We start from the raw sequence: 19164 nt of genomic DNA, 5'->3' as shown, positions 1-19164 counted from the left end.
GTAACCAAATCAATTAAATATGAAGAGGGAAAAGACGGAGGTATTAGGGTCAGAAAAGAAATGGGAAGAAATTTTGTTTTATTTCACAAATGTAGGCTAATCTTGCAATAAAAACGATGGGCATAAACTGTGGGAATTGGAAGCAATTATTTTACAGGATGATTTAGATTAACAGAATTAATAGAAACTGAGTTACAAACTGGGCTTTGGCAGAGGAACATCATCCATATGTGGGATATTTAGGAGGGTTGAAAAGAAATATAATTTAGAAAACAAAAGAAGAAATTATAGTGATGTGGCAACATTACTGTCGACAAGATGCACTGCAGAAATTCACCAAAGATCCTCAGACACCACCTTCCAAACCCACGACGACTTCCATTTGGAAGGACAAGGGCAGCACCATCCTGACTTGGAAATATATTGTCATTCCTTCAGCACGTGAACTACAATGTTTCAAGAAGGCAGCTCACCCCCACCTTCTCAAGGGCAACTAGGGATGGGCAATAAATGCTGACCCAGCATCCTGAGGGTGGTTGCTAAAAGGATTCCTGAAGAAGGGTTATACCAGAAACGTTGATTTCTCCACCTCCTGATGCTGGCTGGCTTGCTGTGTTCTTCCAGCCTCCTGCTTGTCTACAAAAGGACGTCATGAATTGTGGGAGAGACTAGAACTAGAGGTCACGGTTTTAAAAGAAGGAGTCTTTCGTTTAGAATGGAATTAAGTAAGACGTTTGTCCCTCAGAGCATCATGAACTTTTGAAACTCCCTTGCCCAAAGAGTTGATGCAGTCTAGGGCAGAGACAATAGCTTCTTGGCTAACTAGGGAGGTCCTGGTTATTGGGCTAGGTCAGATCGTGGAGTAGGTAATGCAATCATAGCAGCCCATGATCTTATCGAATGGCAGAGCAGGATAGAGCGGCTGAATAGCTTGTTGTTCTTAATTTGTAAAATTCTATTGTTATTCGGTTTCCCCTCCTTTAACTAATCCTTCAACTGTACCTCAAATCCTATAAACCCTTATGTTGCAACCTTTTGTGTGGAACTTATTGAATGCCTTTCAAAAATCCCAATATGCTTGTCATTCACCTACGTTATTGACTCTGGTAGTTATAATTTTAGAGTAGGTTAGTCAAAAACAAATTTCCTTCCGCAAAACCAGGCTGAGTCAGCCAAATCTTCTCATGGCACACACCTGTAAGAATGGACACCAGTATTTTCCTACCAACTGCTAAATGACCTGGATTTCCTTGTTTTCACTCTGACTCCTATTTTGAACAGTGTTTTTACATCGAAAATCTTCCAAATAACTGGGACCAGTCTGCAATCTAGAGGTCTTTGGAAAATCACGACCAGAACATAAAATATCGCTGCAGATCAAGTTATAGAATCAGAGCTTACAGTGTCCAGGGTATGTCAAGGCTTTATGTCATTTAAAAAAAAATCTTTATTAACATTAACATTCCTCATTCTCTTGAGAAGCTTGGTTCCCTATTACATCTGGTATTTTTCTGTCTTCTACTGTGATGACAGACACAAAGTAATTGCATAACATCTCACTATTCCCTGGTATAATTTCTCCTTATTCAGCACCTCAAGATTACTTTCTCCCTTAAATATTGCAGGAGCTCTTACTATCTCTTCATATCTTTCTGGATAAGGAGGTGCCGATATTGGACTCGGGTAGACTAAGTCAGAAGTCACATGACACTGGGTTATAGTCCATCAGCTTCATTGGAAATCAGAAGCTTTTGGAGCTTTTCAATGACACCTGATGAAAGGGCAGCACTTTGAAAGCTTGTGATTTTAAATAAAGCTGTTGGATTATAACCTGGTGTCGCGTGACTTCTGACCATATGTTTCTCCTTAGTTTCTCTCTCCTTTCCCCCCCTTTACCAAGTTTTTGGTCATCCTTTGCTGTTTTCCAAAATCCTTCCAATTCTCAGATTTCATCGCTCCGGTTGCTTCTCCTCCTTTTATTGAAAGAGAAGGTGTGCAGATTCGTGAGGCAGTGTCCCAACTTGTCTGCCCTCCTTCCTTCCTCTTCACCGGCTGACCAAATATAAGGAATGCGGAGCTGAAGTGGTGTTAAATGTTAAACAACATCCCCTTCAAGTTCTGGCAGGGAAGCTGCAAATTCTGACATTGAGCAACAATATGATAAATGAGGGTTTCAATCCTGCTAATTTTACAACAGTCTGTGAGTCCATGAAGTAATGTTAAAACCTATTAGAAAGGATCACTTCCTGCTTCCTGGACAGGCTGCACTGCTTCACTACAGTTGGCTTCCATCAGACATTGAATGTCATCTTCCTGTCCTGTAAAAGCAAGGGATCCCTACCCTTCACTATTTGAAGTTTTATTTTTATTCATTCATGGGATGAGGGCGTCACCAGAATTTATTTCCTATCCCTAATTGCCCAGAGGGCAGTTGAGAGTCAACCGCATTGCTGTGGGCATGGCGTCGCATGTAGGCCAGACCAGGGTAAGGATGAGCCCTTCTGACAATGACTTGGAGATGCCGGTGTTGGACTGAGGTGTACAAAGTTAAAAATCACAACACCAGGTTTATTTTGAAAGTTAGTGCATCCAAATAAACCGGTTGGACTATAATTTGGTGTTGTGGCATTTTTAACTTCTGACAAAGAGCTTTGCCATCACAAGACTCTTATTTCCAGATTTTCATTGAATTCACATTCCACCATCTACTGTGACAGGATTTGAACACAGGTCCCTACAACATTACCTGGGTCTCTGGATTAATAGCCTAGCAATAATACCACAAGGCCATTGGCTCCCCAAGGAATTCAAGATGGAGAGTATTACATGGAAGTGGAACTGGTCCGCCAATGATGATCGATTCTAACATCTTCCTCGCTACAGACATCAAGCTAACTGGCTTATCCTGTTTCCTGCTTTCTGCCTCACTCCCTTCTTGAATGGACAGATTATGGAACCTTTCCGGAATCTAGGGAATTTTGGAACATTGACATGGTGAAGACGGGAAGGTGGCTCAGTGGTTAGCACTACTACCTCACAGTGCCCGGGACCTCGGTTCAATTCTAACCTTGGGCTATTGTCTGTGTGAAGCAAGCATGTTTGCCCTATGTCTGGGTGCTCTGGTTTCCTCCCACAATCCACAGATGTACAGGGTAGGTGAATTAGCCATGCTAAATTGTCCAAAATGTTCAGGGGTAAATGTAGGGGAATGGGTCTGGGTGGGCTTACTCTCCAGAGGATCGGTGTGGACTTATTGGGCTAAAATGGCCTGTTTCCACATTGTTGGGATTCTATGATTTAAAACATTCTGTTCATTTCATATGCCATTTCCTTATTATTTAATATTAAATCCTCTCTAGAACACTAACACTCACTTTTATTTATTCTAATTTAAACATTTGCAGAAATTCATGTGTCCATTTTTACATTCCTCTCATATTCTAATTCCTTCCTCCTGATGAACCTTTTGTGATTCTCTCTCATTGTTTATCTTCTGACCAGTCATCTGGGCTGCCTCACCCCTTTGCAGAGTTATATGCTTTTCCCTTAAGGCTGATACTTTCTTAACTCTCTTTGGTTAACCACAGATGATGGGTTTTTCCTTTTAGAATTTTTCTCTCTAGCAGGAATATCCTTACTGAATATTCTGAAATTTCTCTTTGAATGTATGGGTCCACTACTTTTCATCATTTATACAAATGATTTGGATGCGAGCATAACAGGTATAGTTAGTAGGTTTGCAGATGACACCAAAAATTGGAAGTGTAGTGGACAGTTTAGAACATTACCTCAGATTACAATGGGATCTTGATAAGATGGGCCAATGGGCTGAGAAGTGGCAGTTTAATTTAGATGAATGCGAGGTGCTGCATTTTGGGAAAGCAAATCTTAGCAGGACTTATACATTTAATGGCAAGGTCCTCGGGAGTGTTGTTGAACAAAGAGACCTTGGAATGCAGGTTCATTGCTCCTTGAAAGTAGAGTTGCAGTGATAGTGAAGAAAGCATTTGGTATGCTTTCCTTTATTGGTCAGAGTATTGAGTACAGGAGTTGGGAGGTCATGTTGCAGCTGTACAGGACGCTGGTTAGGCCACTTTTGGGTTGGAAGGATGTTGTGAAACTTGAAAGGGTTCAGAAAAGATTTACAAGGATATTGCCAGGATTAGAGGATTTGAGCAAGAGGGAGAGGTTGAATAGGCTAGGGCTGTTTTCCCTGGAGCATCAGAGGCTGAGGGGTGACCTTATAGAGGTTTACAAAATTATGAGGGGCATGGATAGGGTAAATAGGGGCTCGGGGAGAACTAGAGGGCATAGGTTTAGGGTGAGAGGGGAAAGATATAAAAGAGATCTACAGGGCAACTTTTTCACGTAGAGGGTGGTGCGTGTGTGTGGAATGAGCTACCAGAGGAGGTGGTGGAGGCTGGTACAATTGCAACATTTAAAAGGCATTTGGAAGGGTATATGAATAGGAAGGGTTTGGGGGGATATGGGCCGGGTGCTGGCAGGTGGGACTAGATTGGGTTGGGATATCTGGTCGGCATGGACAAGTTGGATCGAAGGGTCTGTTTCTGTTCTGTACATCTCTACGATGCTATGTCTGTCATTGTGTCGATATTGATCAATCCCAGAACCAAGTTGAAGCTTTTCACAGTATTTTACTGTATTATTCACTGTCAAATACAAGTAACAATAAATCATAATTCATTCAGCTTATTTCTGTTCAACTTTAGTTTACATTGTTGTCTCTTTCAGGTTTAAAATACTAACCTTAGAAACTGGATATAAAATTTAACCATATTGGGGTTGTTTCTACCTAGGGGTGCCTTAGTTTTGAGGTAATTAAATAATCCTGTTAAATTACACAATACCAAATCTGATATAAAGCGCTGTCTAGTCAGTTCCAGAATGTGCTGCAAAATTATTTCAAAAGCATGATATGACTATTAATGGCAATCTGATTTTTCCAGTTTATATGTCGGCTAAAGCCACCACAATTATTATCAGAAACGCACAATGTTTCTTTCTGTGTACTTCAACCTATATTGTGGTTATTCTTTGAGGGCCTGTAGACCACTCCTACAAAGTGACTAATTCCCCTATGACATAAAATTAAAGAGCTGAATAATTGACCAAAAGGCTTGTTTTGGAGAAGCTTGTGACCCACAGGCACCAATATTGGGAGCAGTGCACCTGCATTGTTCCTACACAATATATAACTAGGGAAGGTGAGAGGATTTTAAACTAAATAGTGGAGATGAAGGATCAAATATGGAAGGTTGTGGAATATCAAAGAATAAGGAGCTAAGAGAGGAAACTATAACATGGAAAGAGATGGTCCGAGGGAAAATAATGGAATATATCATCAAGTCTAGATGTAACAAAGACAACACAAAATGCAAAACTAAAGGCTCTGTGTCTGAATATATCAAACAGTCATAACAAAGTAAAGGAATTATTGATGTAAACAAACACATCAGGATAGTCATTACGGAGACATGGCTTCAGGTGACAAGGTTTGGGTCCTGAACACTGAGGGGGATATGACATGAAAGGAAAGTAGCGAAAGGTACAAGGGTAGCACTGTTAGTCAGGGATGGCATTGTATTGTAATTAAGGTTTACTTGTGATTCAGGAGATCAAGGTGGAGAATCAGATTGGCTGGAGATGTGGAATACTTTACGTCAACTTGTACATTGCTCAGATAATCAGAGAGTCTAAACTTTCAGGCTCTGATTTTCAGTACAGTATCTCACTTGTCATAATCTCTATGCAGGACTTGTTTTCCAGTTTTAGTGACATCATTGATACCTACCTGGATCTAATGACTGGATCCTCCCCATTCCAGTAGAAGTTTCCTTCTAGCTCGCAGCATAAGACTCATTTAGTGATCATTTCTCACCTCCTATTGCACCCATTAACTCCCAATGCTAACTTATGGCCTCATGTCATCTTGACGTCAAGTCATGTCCCTATCAAACCCAATAAACCTCCAATACGAAGTGATAATCTTGTGCACTCATTCACTCGGTACAGCCTATGCACTGAATCAATAAACCCTATAATAAAATTGACATGTGTGGAATTGCTTTGAGAAAAAAAATAGCCACCCAAAATTCTTGGCAAAACTAAAGGCATTCCTACAAAACTTTGAACTTTGTACTCAAATGGGCCATCAGGCCACGTCCATCATTGACTGCTCATTTTCTCAACGTGTCACATGTTTAAAGTGAAGTACTTGTGGCATATGATTTGGTAAAGTATTTTGAAAGCAAAACTGGATCTAGCAGTGACCCTGGGAACACTTTACAGTATTTCACCAATCCAGGCACAGCTATTAGCATTACTATAGGTTTCTAGCTGTTGATGCTCATTCAACACTGAGGAAATTCATTTTAAAATACATGTTGGGATTGTGAAATGAGCATCCCACAAAGCTACATCAATAAATTAGTATGCAGAGTTGCCAAACATGTGCTTTTAGAATGGCCTGTAGCATGAATATATCCGAAAATTACAAACAACTCTTGAGACAACACTAACATAAAAATCCAGACTGCTGAAAACATCTCCTGATGGAGACAAACTCTTTGCATTCTACACAAATAAAACTTGAAAGTTTTTCCAAGTCCTTCAGGCTTTGCTGCCTTTCTGTTTTCCTCAGTTTCACAGCAGCAGGGTAAGTACTGGCCTGGTGTGCTTGCCCAAAGCTATGCAGGGTACTTTGGCTCAATCCAGCATAATGGGAATGACCACCAGGTTTACAGAGTAAAGACGAAGCAACCTCGACATGCCTCAAAAGTTACAAACCCTGCAAAGACTTGTTATTCACCCTGTTGACACTCCATTCACACCATTTACACTTATCTGTTGACACTTTTAATTACCTGGAACTATCTTGCCATTATCTCTCCACCTATAAATTCTGTGCCTGTGCGTTTCCCTCCACTTCACCTGATGAAGAAGCAGTGCTCTAAAAACTTGTGATTTGAAATAAACCTGTTGGTCTATAACCTGGAATCGTGTGACTTGTAACTTTTTCCTTCGCTGTTGTTGCAGTAAATACTGGAATCCCCTCCCTAACAGCACTGCACTGTCCCCACATCACAAGGTAGGCAACAGATCAAAAGGTAGCTCATCACCACCTTCTCAAGGACATTAGGAGTGGGTAGTAATTTGTTAGTCTCACCAGGGAATAACCATTTCGGCTTAAAGGTAAATAGTGAAGGTCATGGTCCACATTGGTATCAATGACATGGATGCATAGATGGATGAGATGCCAAAAGCAGTTTTTTTTGGGGGAGTTGGGAAGCAAATTAAAAATAAGGAGGTGAAGAGCAGTAATCTTCAGATAACTCTCAGTAACAAGAACTAATGCACTTAAAACCAGAAGGATTGAGGAAGTGAATATATTGCTGAAAAATTGGAATAGTAGGGAAGACATCATCGTTCTGAGGCCCTGAGGCTAGTTCTCAGTCAGGTGAGACCTGGAAAAGCTGGATGGGTTATATCTTAACAGGACCAGGACTGAAAACCTCACGAGGGAAATTGTTTATGCTGCTTTCAGGGGAATGGGAACCAGAAAGGTCACTCAAATTGGAAGGAAGGAAAGCTGCCAACAGGAAGAAGAAAAATGCTGAGTTAAATTAGAAGACAGGCAAAATAAAAGTGTGTACCACCTAAGGTTAGACTGTGAAACAGTGTCAAAAAGACAAGTTGGGGGCACTCCATCTGAATGCATGCAACATTTGCAACCATATAGATGAATTATAGGCAGGGATAAATGTCAATGGCTATCATCTATTTGTCACAATGGAAACATGGTTGCAGGTTGACCAAGATTGCAAACTAAATATTCACTTATGAAGAGCAGGTAAAACAGGGAAGTTGGTGCTGTGCAGATGAGAAAAGATGGGATTGTACATTAATACAGGTCAGATTAGATGAAGAAAATGTGAAATCAGTCATGGTGGAGTTAGGAAACAACAAGGGCCGCTAACATTGGACTCATCGATCGACCACCAAGTATTAATGGTGGCGTGGGTATGACATTAATGATGAGATCAATTGGGAGCGAAGCATGTGGTATGAGTGATACACTAGTCACGGGAGGCTACAATATACATTGAGACTGCGTAACCCTGGTGAGACTGATGCTGCGGAGCGTGTGCTTTGCTTGAGGGACGGTTTCCTCGAACAATACAGTGGGGAACTGACAGCAGAACAGGTTATTTTAGGCCTAGTGTTTTATAATGGAAAAAAGGCTAATTGATAATCCTGTGTAAATGAACCCTTGGAGTTGAGTGAACGTGATAGAATTTTGCATTATGTTTTCAAGTGAGGTTTCAATCTGAAGCAAGGGGGTTAAAGGAAATTATGAAAGTATGAGGGGCTAACAGGCTGAATTGAATTGGAAAAAAAAATACTTTAAAAGGTACATATGATGGTACACAGACGATGGAAAGTCTTTAAAGAATGATTACATAGTTTTCAGGTATTCATTCTACACTCAAATACACCCCAAAAATGTCAGTCAAACCAAGCTAACACAGAAGGTAAGGATCTTATAAGACCAAAAGATAAAGAAAACACTATAATACTGCCAGAAGGATTGGCAAGATTCAGGAAAGATCAAAGCAGGACCAAGAAAATAATAAAGAAAGAGAATACAAAGTGAATGCAAACTAACATGAAACATTACAATGTATTGTAAATACTTCTGTTGGTACATCAACAGGAAATATTAGACTGGGACACACATGCATCCACTGGAGAGTTTACAATAGGGAAGACAGCAGCGGCAGAAAAACACAGTTATTACTTTGTGCCTAATTTTCATTGAGGAAGGTCTAAAGTAATCTCCCAGAATTAGAGGTTCACGTGATGAGGGAGATTAAGGAATTGAAGGAAATGAGTATTAGTAAGAAGGTTGTTTTAAATAAATTAGTGGGGCTGAAGGTTGATAAGTACCCAAGGAACTGATACTCCAAAGCCCAAAATGTTCAAGGAGGCGGATATGGAGATGACTGATATATTTATGATAATCGTCAATGATTCTATATATTCTGAAATGATTTCTGCAGATTGGAAGGTAATAAATGTCACCCCACTATTTAAAAAGGGCAGGAGAGAAAAAAAAATCAGGAACTACAAATCTTTTAATCTTATATCAGTAAGAAGTAAACTGCTCAAATCCATTATAATGATGTGATAAATGGACAGTGAACAATACTAATCTGGGCATAGTCAGCATAGATTTGTGAAAGTAAACTTGCGTTCGACAAGCCTGTTGCAAGTTTTTACAAGGATGGCACTGACAGCATTAATGAAAGGAAATCATCTACTTGGACATTTAGAAGGCTTTTGATAAAATCCTCCACAGAAGAATGGTTAGCAAAATTAGAGTACATGGGCAACGTGCTGGCATGGATTAAGGATTAGCTAATACGTGGAAAAGAGTGGGAATGAACAGCTCATTCTTGTATTGGCAGGCTGTACTGGTGAGGTCCATCGAGGGACAGTACTTGAGCTCCATCTGTTCCCAATGAGTCAGATGTGGGGCCCGAATATTACATTTCCAAGATGAAAATAAAACAAATCAAAGTGGTGGTGGGTGGGTGGGGGGGGGGGGGTGGTGGTGTTGTGTGCTATGAGGAAAATGCTAAGCAGCTTCAAGAGCTTTTCGATAGGCTTTGGGAATGGGATCACGGTTGGAAAAACAGATGCTCAAAGTATTTCTTGAATAATCAGTGTTAGGAGTCTGGAATGTCCTTGCCAGGTAGTCACTGAAGACTAACATACAGAGGCAGCAGGCAGTTAGGAAGGCAGGCATCTGTATTTATTGCAAGGCAATGTTTGCTTGCACTAACCCATTGTAGGCAACTATGCACGCACATTGATTGGGGAATGCATGTTTCCAAATACTGATGTCATCTTCATGTGTGACATCATGTGGAAGTGCTTGCATCAGGAAGCATGTGATTTTGAACTGGGCATTAGTGTTGAGAGAGGGCTGAGGGACACTGAATACACAGCAGGGAGCCCCTGGACTGGGAAGTGAAGAGGGCCTAGACATTGGAGTTGACCAGGAGAGTCCAGGACCCAGGAAGGGATGGCATGAGGAGGGAGCAGAAGCTGGGAGACTCTCTCTCTCCTGCTTTGACTCCCTTCCAGACTCCAGTCTGTCTCGCTTCCCCCCTCCACCACACACTCCAGTTCTCACCCGGATCTCAGTTTCCATCCTCCCAGTCCCAGTCTGTTCCACCTCCCCCCCGACCTCGGCGTGATCCTTCCACCCTGGACATATTTCTGATTCCTTCACCCCCACCACATTTCTCCTCCCACCCACAACTCTGCACACATGATTTAAAGCAACGCGTCATGTGTAGACTTATTACAAGAGGGCTTGGTTACAGGAATAATGAAGTCTTACACAGAAACATAGAAAATTGAAAAACAATATTTAAGAAGAGAGGAAGTCAGAAGACAGGGGACAATAGGCTGGCTAGCCTGACCTCAATCGTTGGTAAGATTTTACAGTTCATTATTATGGATGAGATTGGAGTACTTGGAAGTGCATTGTGAAATAGGGTCTTGTCAAGGGGAGGTCATGCCTGAAAAGTCTGTTAGAATTCCTTAAAGAGGTAAGTTAGACTAAGGAGAGCCAGTGGACGTGATCTATTGGAATTTCCAGAAGGCCTTCTACAAGGTGTCGCATTGAAGCTGCTAAATAAGAATGGAGCCCAGGGTATGAGGGGAGGTGAAGCCTCTTCTGATGAAGGGTCCCTGAATAAAAATATTAACTCTGATTTCTCTCCATACACACTGTTGTGTTTTCCCAGCAATTTCTGTTTCTGATCGCCAGCATCTGCACTTCTTTGTTTTATATAAATAAGATTCGGGCGGCACAGTGGCTTGGTGGTTAGCATGGCTGTCTCACAGCGCCAGAGACCTGGGTTCGATTCCAACTTCAGGTGACTGTGTTTGTGGAGTTTGCACGTTCTCATGTCTGCATGGGTTTCCTCCGGGTGCTCCGGTTTCCTCCCACAATCCTAAAATGTGCAGGTTAGGTGAATTAGCCATGCTAAATTGCCCACAGCGTTCAGGGATGTGTAGGTTAGGTACATTAGCCAGGGCTGAATACAGGATAATAGGGTAGGGGAATGGGTCTGGGTGGGTTACTCTGCAGAGAGTTGGCATGGACTTGGACTGAAGGGCCTGTTTCCACACTGTAGGGATTCTGTGAAATAAAGGGATGTGGGGATAGAGTGGGATAAAGGCATCAATGTGGACAATCCAACATGATGATATTGAATGGTGAGGCAGGCTCATCAGACCAGATGGCCTACTCCTGTTCCTATGCTCTTACTGTCTATGTGCGGACATGACTATATTTGCACCTTGATCAGATATGGAATAGGTTGGTTAAAATGTTATCTAGCTTCACACTGTGCTGACACTTAGCAAAAGATAAAGGAATATAAAATACCAAAGTTCCACAGTAAAATTGAACTTATTTGGTATGCACTGAGATTGAGCTGTGCTGCTGGCTAACAGTTTGTGGCAAGAATAGGAATTGAACAAAAATATTCCTTGACAATGAGTACAACTTGCTGAATCTCTCCATCTCTGTTTCTTCACTGTAAAAAATATTTTAACCTTCAGCCTCTTCCTCAACAATCACTTGAGACGGATAACATTGGTGTTTTATATCACATCAATGACATCTCCAAGGGTGATCTGAGATTCTGGTTGGTGGAGCGCCAGATAACACTCAGTTTGCTGAACTTCCTTTCGATTTAGTGATGTCAAGACATTGAGAACATCAAAGAGAGTTGTAAAATAGCAGACGCAAGCCACTTTGTCAGTGCTCTTCTTTATTCAGGCATAGGATATGGCTGTCGCTAGCTAGGCCAGTAGTTGTTGCTCATCCCTGATTGCCCTGGAGCTGGTGATGATGAGCTGCCATCTTGAACTGCTGTAGTCCCCTGGGGATTGATACACCTGACATGCTTAGAGTGTATCCCATGTTAGAGTGGGAACGCCACCATTTTGAGCCAGCGACAGTGAAGGAACAGCGATACTCTTCCAAGTCAAGATGGCTACTGGCTTGGAGAGAGACTGCCAGGTGGTGATGCTCCCATGTACCTGCTGCCCTTGTTCCTCTAGGCAGCAGCTCCCAGGTTTGGAAGGTGGCTTGGAGGAGTCCTGATGAGATTCTGCAATGCACCATCTCAATGAGACACATATGAATGAAGTGTTCATTGTCACTTGCCTTTCACGGTGAATATCGCAGCAAAATACAGTGAAAAGCTTCAACAGTTGCCACAATCCGACAATAAGAATATAAAAAAAGAAAGATATAGGTGAAATATATAGGTCCTAAGTCTTGAGTCAGCTTATCGATGACACCTTATGTGGAAAGGTCATTGGTAAACGAAATGACGATGGTTAGGCCTACCAGAGGAACTCCCCGGAGATTAGTCCTGGAGTTGAGGTGCTTGGCCTTCCAGCAACCATTACCACCTTGCATTATGCTTGTATGACTCCAACTAGTGGAAAGATTCCTCCCTGATCCTCACTGACACCAGTTTTGCAAAAGCTCTTTGATACCTAATCAAAGCATGCACCATCAATAAAACACTGCTCCACAGCCTTAAATGGTCATCCAAATTGCAAGCTCAAGCTCAAAATATTGGCCGAGCAAGCAATTCAGTTCAACAGCAAAAAATGTTTCAACCTGCAAAGCCCATAAATCATGTACAAGTTAAAAAACAATATACAGGCAACTACTCAGCTCTTCGAGGAGAAAGTGAGGACTGCAGATGCTGGAGATCAGAGCTGAAAATGTGTTGCTGGAAAAGCGCAGCAGATCAGGCAGCATCCAAGGAGCAGGAGAATTGACGTTTCGGGCATGAGCCCTTCTTCAGGAATGAGGAAAGTGTGTCCAGCAGGCTAAGATAAAAGGTAGGGAGGAGGGACTTGGGGGAGGGGCGTTGGAAATGCGATAGGTGGAAGGAGGTAAAGGTGAGGGTGATAGCCCAGAGTAGGGGTGGGGGCGGAGAGGTCTGGAAGAAGATTGCAGGTTAGGAAGGCGGTGCTGAGTTCGAGGGTTGGGACTGAGACGAGGTGGGGGAAGGGGAAATGAGGAAACTGGAGAAATCGGAGTTCATCCCTTGTGGTTGGAGGGTTCCTAGTCGGAAGATGAGGCGCTCTTCCTCCAGCCGTCGTGTTGCTATGGTCTGGCGATGGAGGAGTCCAAGGATCTGCATGCCTTTGGTGGAGTGGGATGGGGAGTTGAAGTGTTGAGCCACGGGTGGTTGGGTTGGTTGGTCCGGGTGTCCCAGAGGTGTTCTCTGAAACGTTCCACAAGTAGGCGGCCTGTCTCCCCAATATAGAGGAGGCCACATTGGGTGCAGCGGATGCAGTAAATGATGTGTGTGGAAGTGCAGGTGAATTTGTGGCGGATATGGAAGGATCCCTTGGAGCCTTGGAGGGAAGTAAGGGGGGAGGTGTGGGCGCAAGTTTTGCAATTCTTGCGGTTGCAGGGGAAGGTGCCGGGAGTTGAGGTTGGGTTGGTGGGGGGTGTGGACCTGACGAGGGAGTCACGGAGGGAGTGGTCTTTCGGAATGCTGATAGGGGAGGGAAGGGAAATATATCCCTGGTGGTGGGGCCCGTTTGGAGGTGGCGGAAATCATCCGTCATTTCCGCCACCTCCAAATGGACCCCACCACCAGGGATATATTTCCCTCCCTTCCCCTATCAGCATTCCGAAAGACCACTCCCTCCGTGACTCCCTCGTCAGGTCCACACCCCCCACCAACCCAACCTCCACTCCCGGCACCTTCCCCTGCAACCGCAGAAAATGCAAAACTTGCGCCTACACCTCCCCCTTACTTCCCTCCAAGGCCCCAAGGGATCCTTCCATATCTGCCACAAACTAACCTGCACCTCCACGTACATCATTTACTGTATCCGCTGCACCCGATGTGGCCTCCTCTATATTGGGGAGACAGGCCACCTACTTGCGGAACGTTTCAGAGAACACCTCTGGGACACCCGGACCAATCAACCCAACCACCCATGGCTCAACACTTCAACTCCCCCTCCCACTCCACCAAGGACATGCAGGTCCTTGGACTCCTCCATCGCCAGACCATGGCAACACGACAGCTGGAGGAAGAGCGCCTCATCTTCCGCCTAGGAATCCTCCAACCACAAGGGATGAACTCAGATTTCTCCAGTTTCCTCATTTCCCCTTCCCCCACCTTGTCTCAGTCCCAACCCTCGAACTCAGCACCACCTTCCTAACCTGCAATCTTCTTCCTGACCTCTCCGCCCCCACCCCTACTCCAGCCTATCACCCTCACCTTAACCTCCTTCCACCTATCGCATTTCCAATGCCCCTCCCCCAAGTCCCTCCTCCCTACCTTTTATCTTAGCCTGCTGGGCACACTTTCCTCATTCCTGAAGAAGGGCTCATGCCCGAAACGTCGATTCTCCTGCTCCTTGGATGCTGCCTGATCTGCTGCGCTTTTCCATCAACACATTTTCAACTACTCAGCTTTACCTGGTCTCTTGTAGCTACCTTGTTGGTATGGAACTCAAGTTTACCTTCTTGTGACCTCAGTCAACAGGTGATGGTGGTGATGGTGGTGTCTTAGGAGATCATTGGAAGAGTTTTCCCTTGTTCAATATAGTCATTAACTTGCATTTGTTATGAATGAATATTATGTATCAGCCCAAGACCGGTTGTCACTCAGGTTCTGCTGTAGTTTGGGATGGGTTGGTTCACTATCAGGGTAGTTGTGAATAGTCTGAATATTCTGTATTTGTCAGTGTACGGTACCAGTCCGGATTATGATAAGTGTTTAGATTAGAGTGGTGCTGGAAAAGCACAGCAGGTCAGGCAGCATCCAAGGAGCTATAAAATCGACGTTTCGGGCAAAAGCCCTTCATCAGGAATGATAAGGCAAAGAGCATTAAAGGAGCACCTGAAGGTGGGGTGGGTCAAAATGCTTCCTTTGGGACCCTTAAAATGATGTGGTGATAGCTAACCATCAAAAACAAATCACAGCCACCTTCCTTCACGTCACAGACGTAAAAACAGATACATGACTGCTCTCACCAGTCCGGCACCCAGTCTATATCTAGATAAAAGCTATGCGGAGGTCTGGAATCAAACAGGTCTAGCACAATGGAATCTGTTCATAGACAAATAGGGTACTGATGAGTGGGTGTTGTTTGAATATGTCTTGGTATCCTATTCCATTGGTTTATTGATTGTTTTTATCTCTGACATTGAAGGTAGATGGAGGCAATGTTAGTCTGTTTGGCTGTAAACAATATGTTGCAAAAACAGATGGCTGGCTCTCAGTAAAGCTTTGTACACAGGACACAGCCCAAAGAAGCTATAGATCCAATTCCTGGATTATGTCTATGGGACCTGTCAACATTGGGAGATAGTGTGCATTGTTATTTTTTAAAAGAATGTTATAATTAATTGGTTTAGAATGTCTGGTTTGCCTCAGCTGCCAGAGTGGAATTTGTGAAAATATGAGCAGAGTATTCTGAGCAGGTTGTTCAAGACGGATTGGTCCAATTCTGGAGAACAAAGCCGTAGAGGCATCAGAGGTGACAGTGAGGGAGCATTTTAATAGTAGCAACCACAACACATCATGATTTAAGTTTGTTCTGGAAAAGGAAAAAGATGATCTGCAAAAAGTGGTTATGGATTAAGGAAAGGTAGATTTTATTAAAGTAAGGCAAGATCTGGCTAAAGTAGCAGTTACTTCCAGATTATCCACAAGTCTCCACACGTATCTTACATCGCAAGGCTAAAAAGGCATTCTTTTTTTCCAGCAAGAACAATTGAACGTCTACGGCTAACAGGTGCAGAATCCCCTCAAGTCAAGAGCAAATTAGGGATGGGCAATAAATGCTGGCCTTATCAGCAATACTCACATCCCACTAAAAGAATTTTATAAATCTTACCCTTCCGTATCTATTTGCATAGGACCCTGTTAGCAAGGAGTGAAAAACAATTATTGTTTCATCCAAGTCCCATATGAACACTCGCTGTGAAGAGAGATAGAAAAAAAAAATCAATGCTGTCCTCTGTACACTGAAAAATGATAACTCAATCAATAATTGTGAAACGAGAGGGAATTGTAGTTAAGTGCTACTGTGTCATGACCCAGCATTCTACATTACATACTAAAGGACTTTAGGCTGTACACCAAGGCCAGCAAAATCTATTGCTAAGTCACTCAACAAATGAAGTAATAGTTATAGGTGACAGTATATTAATGCTTGATGGTTACTAGATCAGATTGTATTAACTAATTCATACATTTAACAGATCATCTATCAAGAGAATTAACATTAAAAAAATCAATACTCGATTAACTGTTACCGAAAAAGAAAATCACAAAAAGATTTTAAGCTATTTAACACTTTCATTTTTCATGCATGTAAATTTCATTATTCTATTAGCAAATGCAGCCTTTATTGCTGCTCATGCATCATCTTTTGTGTGGCTTTTGTTTGCTTAGTTTTAATGGAATCAATATGTTAGCCTTACCTCAAGGTCAGTGTCTGGGGGAGGTGAAGGGTTATTATTTCTTCTGCCTCTGCCACGTGACTTTCCATCTGAAACTCGACGCAATCGATCCAATTCTGAATCTTTAGTGGATGTTGATGAACTGTGAATTGTACCAAACTCTCCTGAAAGACAGAATCATTATAAACTTTTAACAAAAATAGGTGAAGGAGTTTGGAAATCACTATGTATGCTATCAACTTGCAACCTTAGGGAACCTAAAATTTCAAGAGGAAATTTTGCGGATCTGTATATCTTTACAACAAGATGGTTGGGATAACATGGCAGGCTCATATTACATATAACTGGTTGGGAAGGACAAAATTAACATTTGTAAGGTTAGCAAGTGAATGCTAAATACATTTCCATTATATTCCACTTTCGACTACTTCAATGGAGGAGTTCACCAGTTTAAAATGTACACAGTAAGGTCTCTTTGAAAAAGCAGTATATTTACATCCAAGATGCTTAAGTATCGGCTTTGAGCATAATTTTTCATACGGTCAACAATAATTTCAAATCTATGCTTTGTTTCGCTTATTACAAGTATTTACCAATGAAAGCTACATTAGATTCAAGGAAAGTTCCGTGCACGTTCAAAAAGATTTCATTTGCTGTTGATAATTACACCTCTTGTCTCACATTCCTCTATCTGAATATCATAACCTAAAGGCCTTCTTAATAGCAGGCTGCATCCTCGCACTAATATCTCCTGATATGTCTACCAGAACACCGAGAAATGCCAGTCCACTAGCTTCGTTACCTCTCTCCACTTAAATAACATATTGCTTTTCTATTCTTCCTGTCAAACTTACACTTTCTTCCTTTTACTCCATCTGCCAAATTTTGCCAACTCACTTAAATTGCCTATATTCCTTTCGCAAACTTTCTACCTCCTTTGTTAACTTAATTTCCTTCCTATCTTGGTGTCACCAGCAAAGTTAGTTTGTGTAGGTTTGACCACATCATCAGAGTTATTGATATAGCTTGTAAATAATTGATGCCCCAGCACAGATCCTGCAACACTTCATAGTTACAGCTTGCCAATGTGAAACAGACCAATTTATCTCTTATGACTTCTGAGGAAGGGTCACTTGACCTGAAATGTTAGCCCTGATTTCTCTCCACGATGCTGTCAGACCTGCTGAGCTTTTTTAGCAATTTCTATTTTTATCTCTTCTCTGCTTTTGGTTTTCATGACAATCAACAATGGTTTCATGGTCATCATTAGACCCTTAATTTCACATTCTTTACTGGATTCAAATTCCATATGTACTGTGGGGGATTCAAAACTTAGTGAACCAATCCTTTATCCATGTTGTTGCTATTCTCTGTACTGTGCCAAAATTCAGATTGTACTACATCTATAAGTTCCCCTTTATCCACTTATGCTGTTGAGTCTTTTGAAAAAAAACCTAATGAACCAATCTTACATGCTTTCTCTTTCACAAAGCCACGTTGACCACATTATCATTTTCTAAACATCCTTCTTTAACCTCCTTAATAATGTTTTTTTTAGCAATTTCTCTATAACAGATGTTAATCGCCTATCATGTTCTGCTCTCTGTCTCACTCTACTCTTGAACAGAACTGTTGCATTAGTTATTTTTCACTGGGACCCTTCCAGGATCAAGTTATTTTCCTGAAAATTATAAACAGTGCATTTACTATTCCTCTAACTACTTTTGAATCATGCCTGAAACTAAAGAAACTTGTGAGGACGGCAAGTAAAGAGTTAAATAACCATGGTGAAAAGTTAATGACTAAATAGATACAACAAAAGGATTTGAGGTCGATGTGGAGTTAAGGGTTAATTATACTCTATACCTGTACTCGAGGAATTGCTACTGAGTATATGCAAAAAGAAGTGTCAGATCACATGGAACTCAAGTCTGAAAAGTTCCAGTTGCATATCCTCCTTTATTAAGAATTGTCAACAGCTACATTTAGTAAAGCGTGAGATTGTACACTTGTAAGATTCTGGACTGTACCTCATGACACTTCCCTCTGTCTGTTGGCACTTTGATAACTAGCAGGCTTTTAACCTGGGCCCAACCCATGTACTATTTGTACCTCTTGTCCATTCTTCGTGAGAGTAGGTATTGTGACTGTCTCCAGAAAGTATTGACATTCAGTACCACTGAAGTCCAATGCAGTTTGAATCTAGCAATGATCCTAATGTTGGCATGTCACTGAGATGAGGAAAATCTAGTCCATTCAGATCTCCAAGCTATTCTAACAGTAGGTTTTTAAGTAAGGTCTTGGACAATGTTCCTTTGTCGACTGTCACAGCTCACTGCGGTAGTGAGCTGCTAAGCGAGCCCTGCTATTCCCAAAGTTGTCACAGAGTTAAAAATGCAAATTTCCCCAATATTGCTGATTTTCAGACCGAGATGGATAGAAGGCACCAGCTGGGTTTCAGTACTGAACAAGACTTACTATTTACTGCAAGTAATTAGACATGAGATATAGAGACTAATTAACTCTAATCCCCCTTATAAACTCCCCCTTACACAGCTAAAGATGGAACGACAAATAGACAGGGTAAAATAGATTATGAACAAAGG

General features: G+C 42.0%; 1 protein-coding gene across 15 annotated transcripts in view; it reads right to left on the bottom strand.

Annotated features, from left to right (window-relative positions):
- The window catches only part of eya1 (EYA transcriptional coactivator and phosphatase 1), a 219110-nt gene that overhangs the window by 94700 nt on the left and 105246 nt on the right, over positions 1 to 19164 (bottom strand). For all 15 annotated transcript variants that reach the window (XR_011960742.1, XM_072571413.1, XM_072571418.1 and 12 more), the window contains 2 exons: positions 16580 to 16722; positions 15991 to 16074 (listed from right to left, as the gene is read on the bottom strand). Coding sequence is in view for 14 of the 15 variants with exons in the window: in XM_072571413.1 (XP_072427514.1) it covers positions 15991 to 16074; positions 16580 to 16722 (227 nt within the window). In the remaining variant the exon portion in view is untranslated. The remainder of the gene's footprint in view (positions 1 to 15990; positions 16075 to 16579; positions 16723 to 19164) is intronic.

This window comes from Chiloscyllium punctatum, chromosome 5 (genome assembly GCF_047496795.1).
Source record: "Chiloscyllium punctatum isolate Juve2018m chromosome 5, sChiPun1.3, whole genome shotgun sequence".
Classification (NCBI taxonomy): Eukaryota; Metazoa; Chordata; class Chondrichthyes; order Orectolobiformes; family Hemiscylliidae; genus Chiloscyllium; species Chiloscyllium punctatum.
Note: the sequence above shows the minus strand (reverse complement) of the source record. Positions and strands in the feature narration are given on the sequence as shown.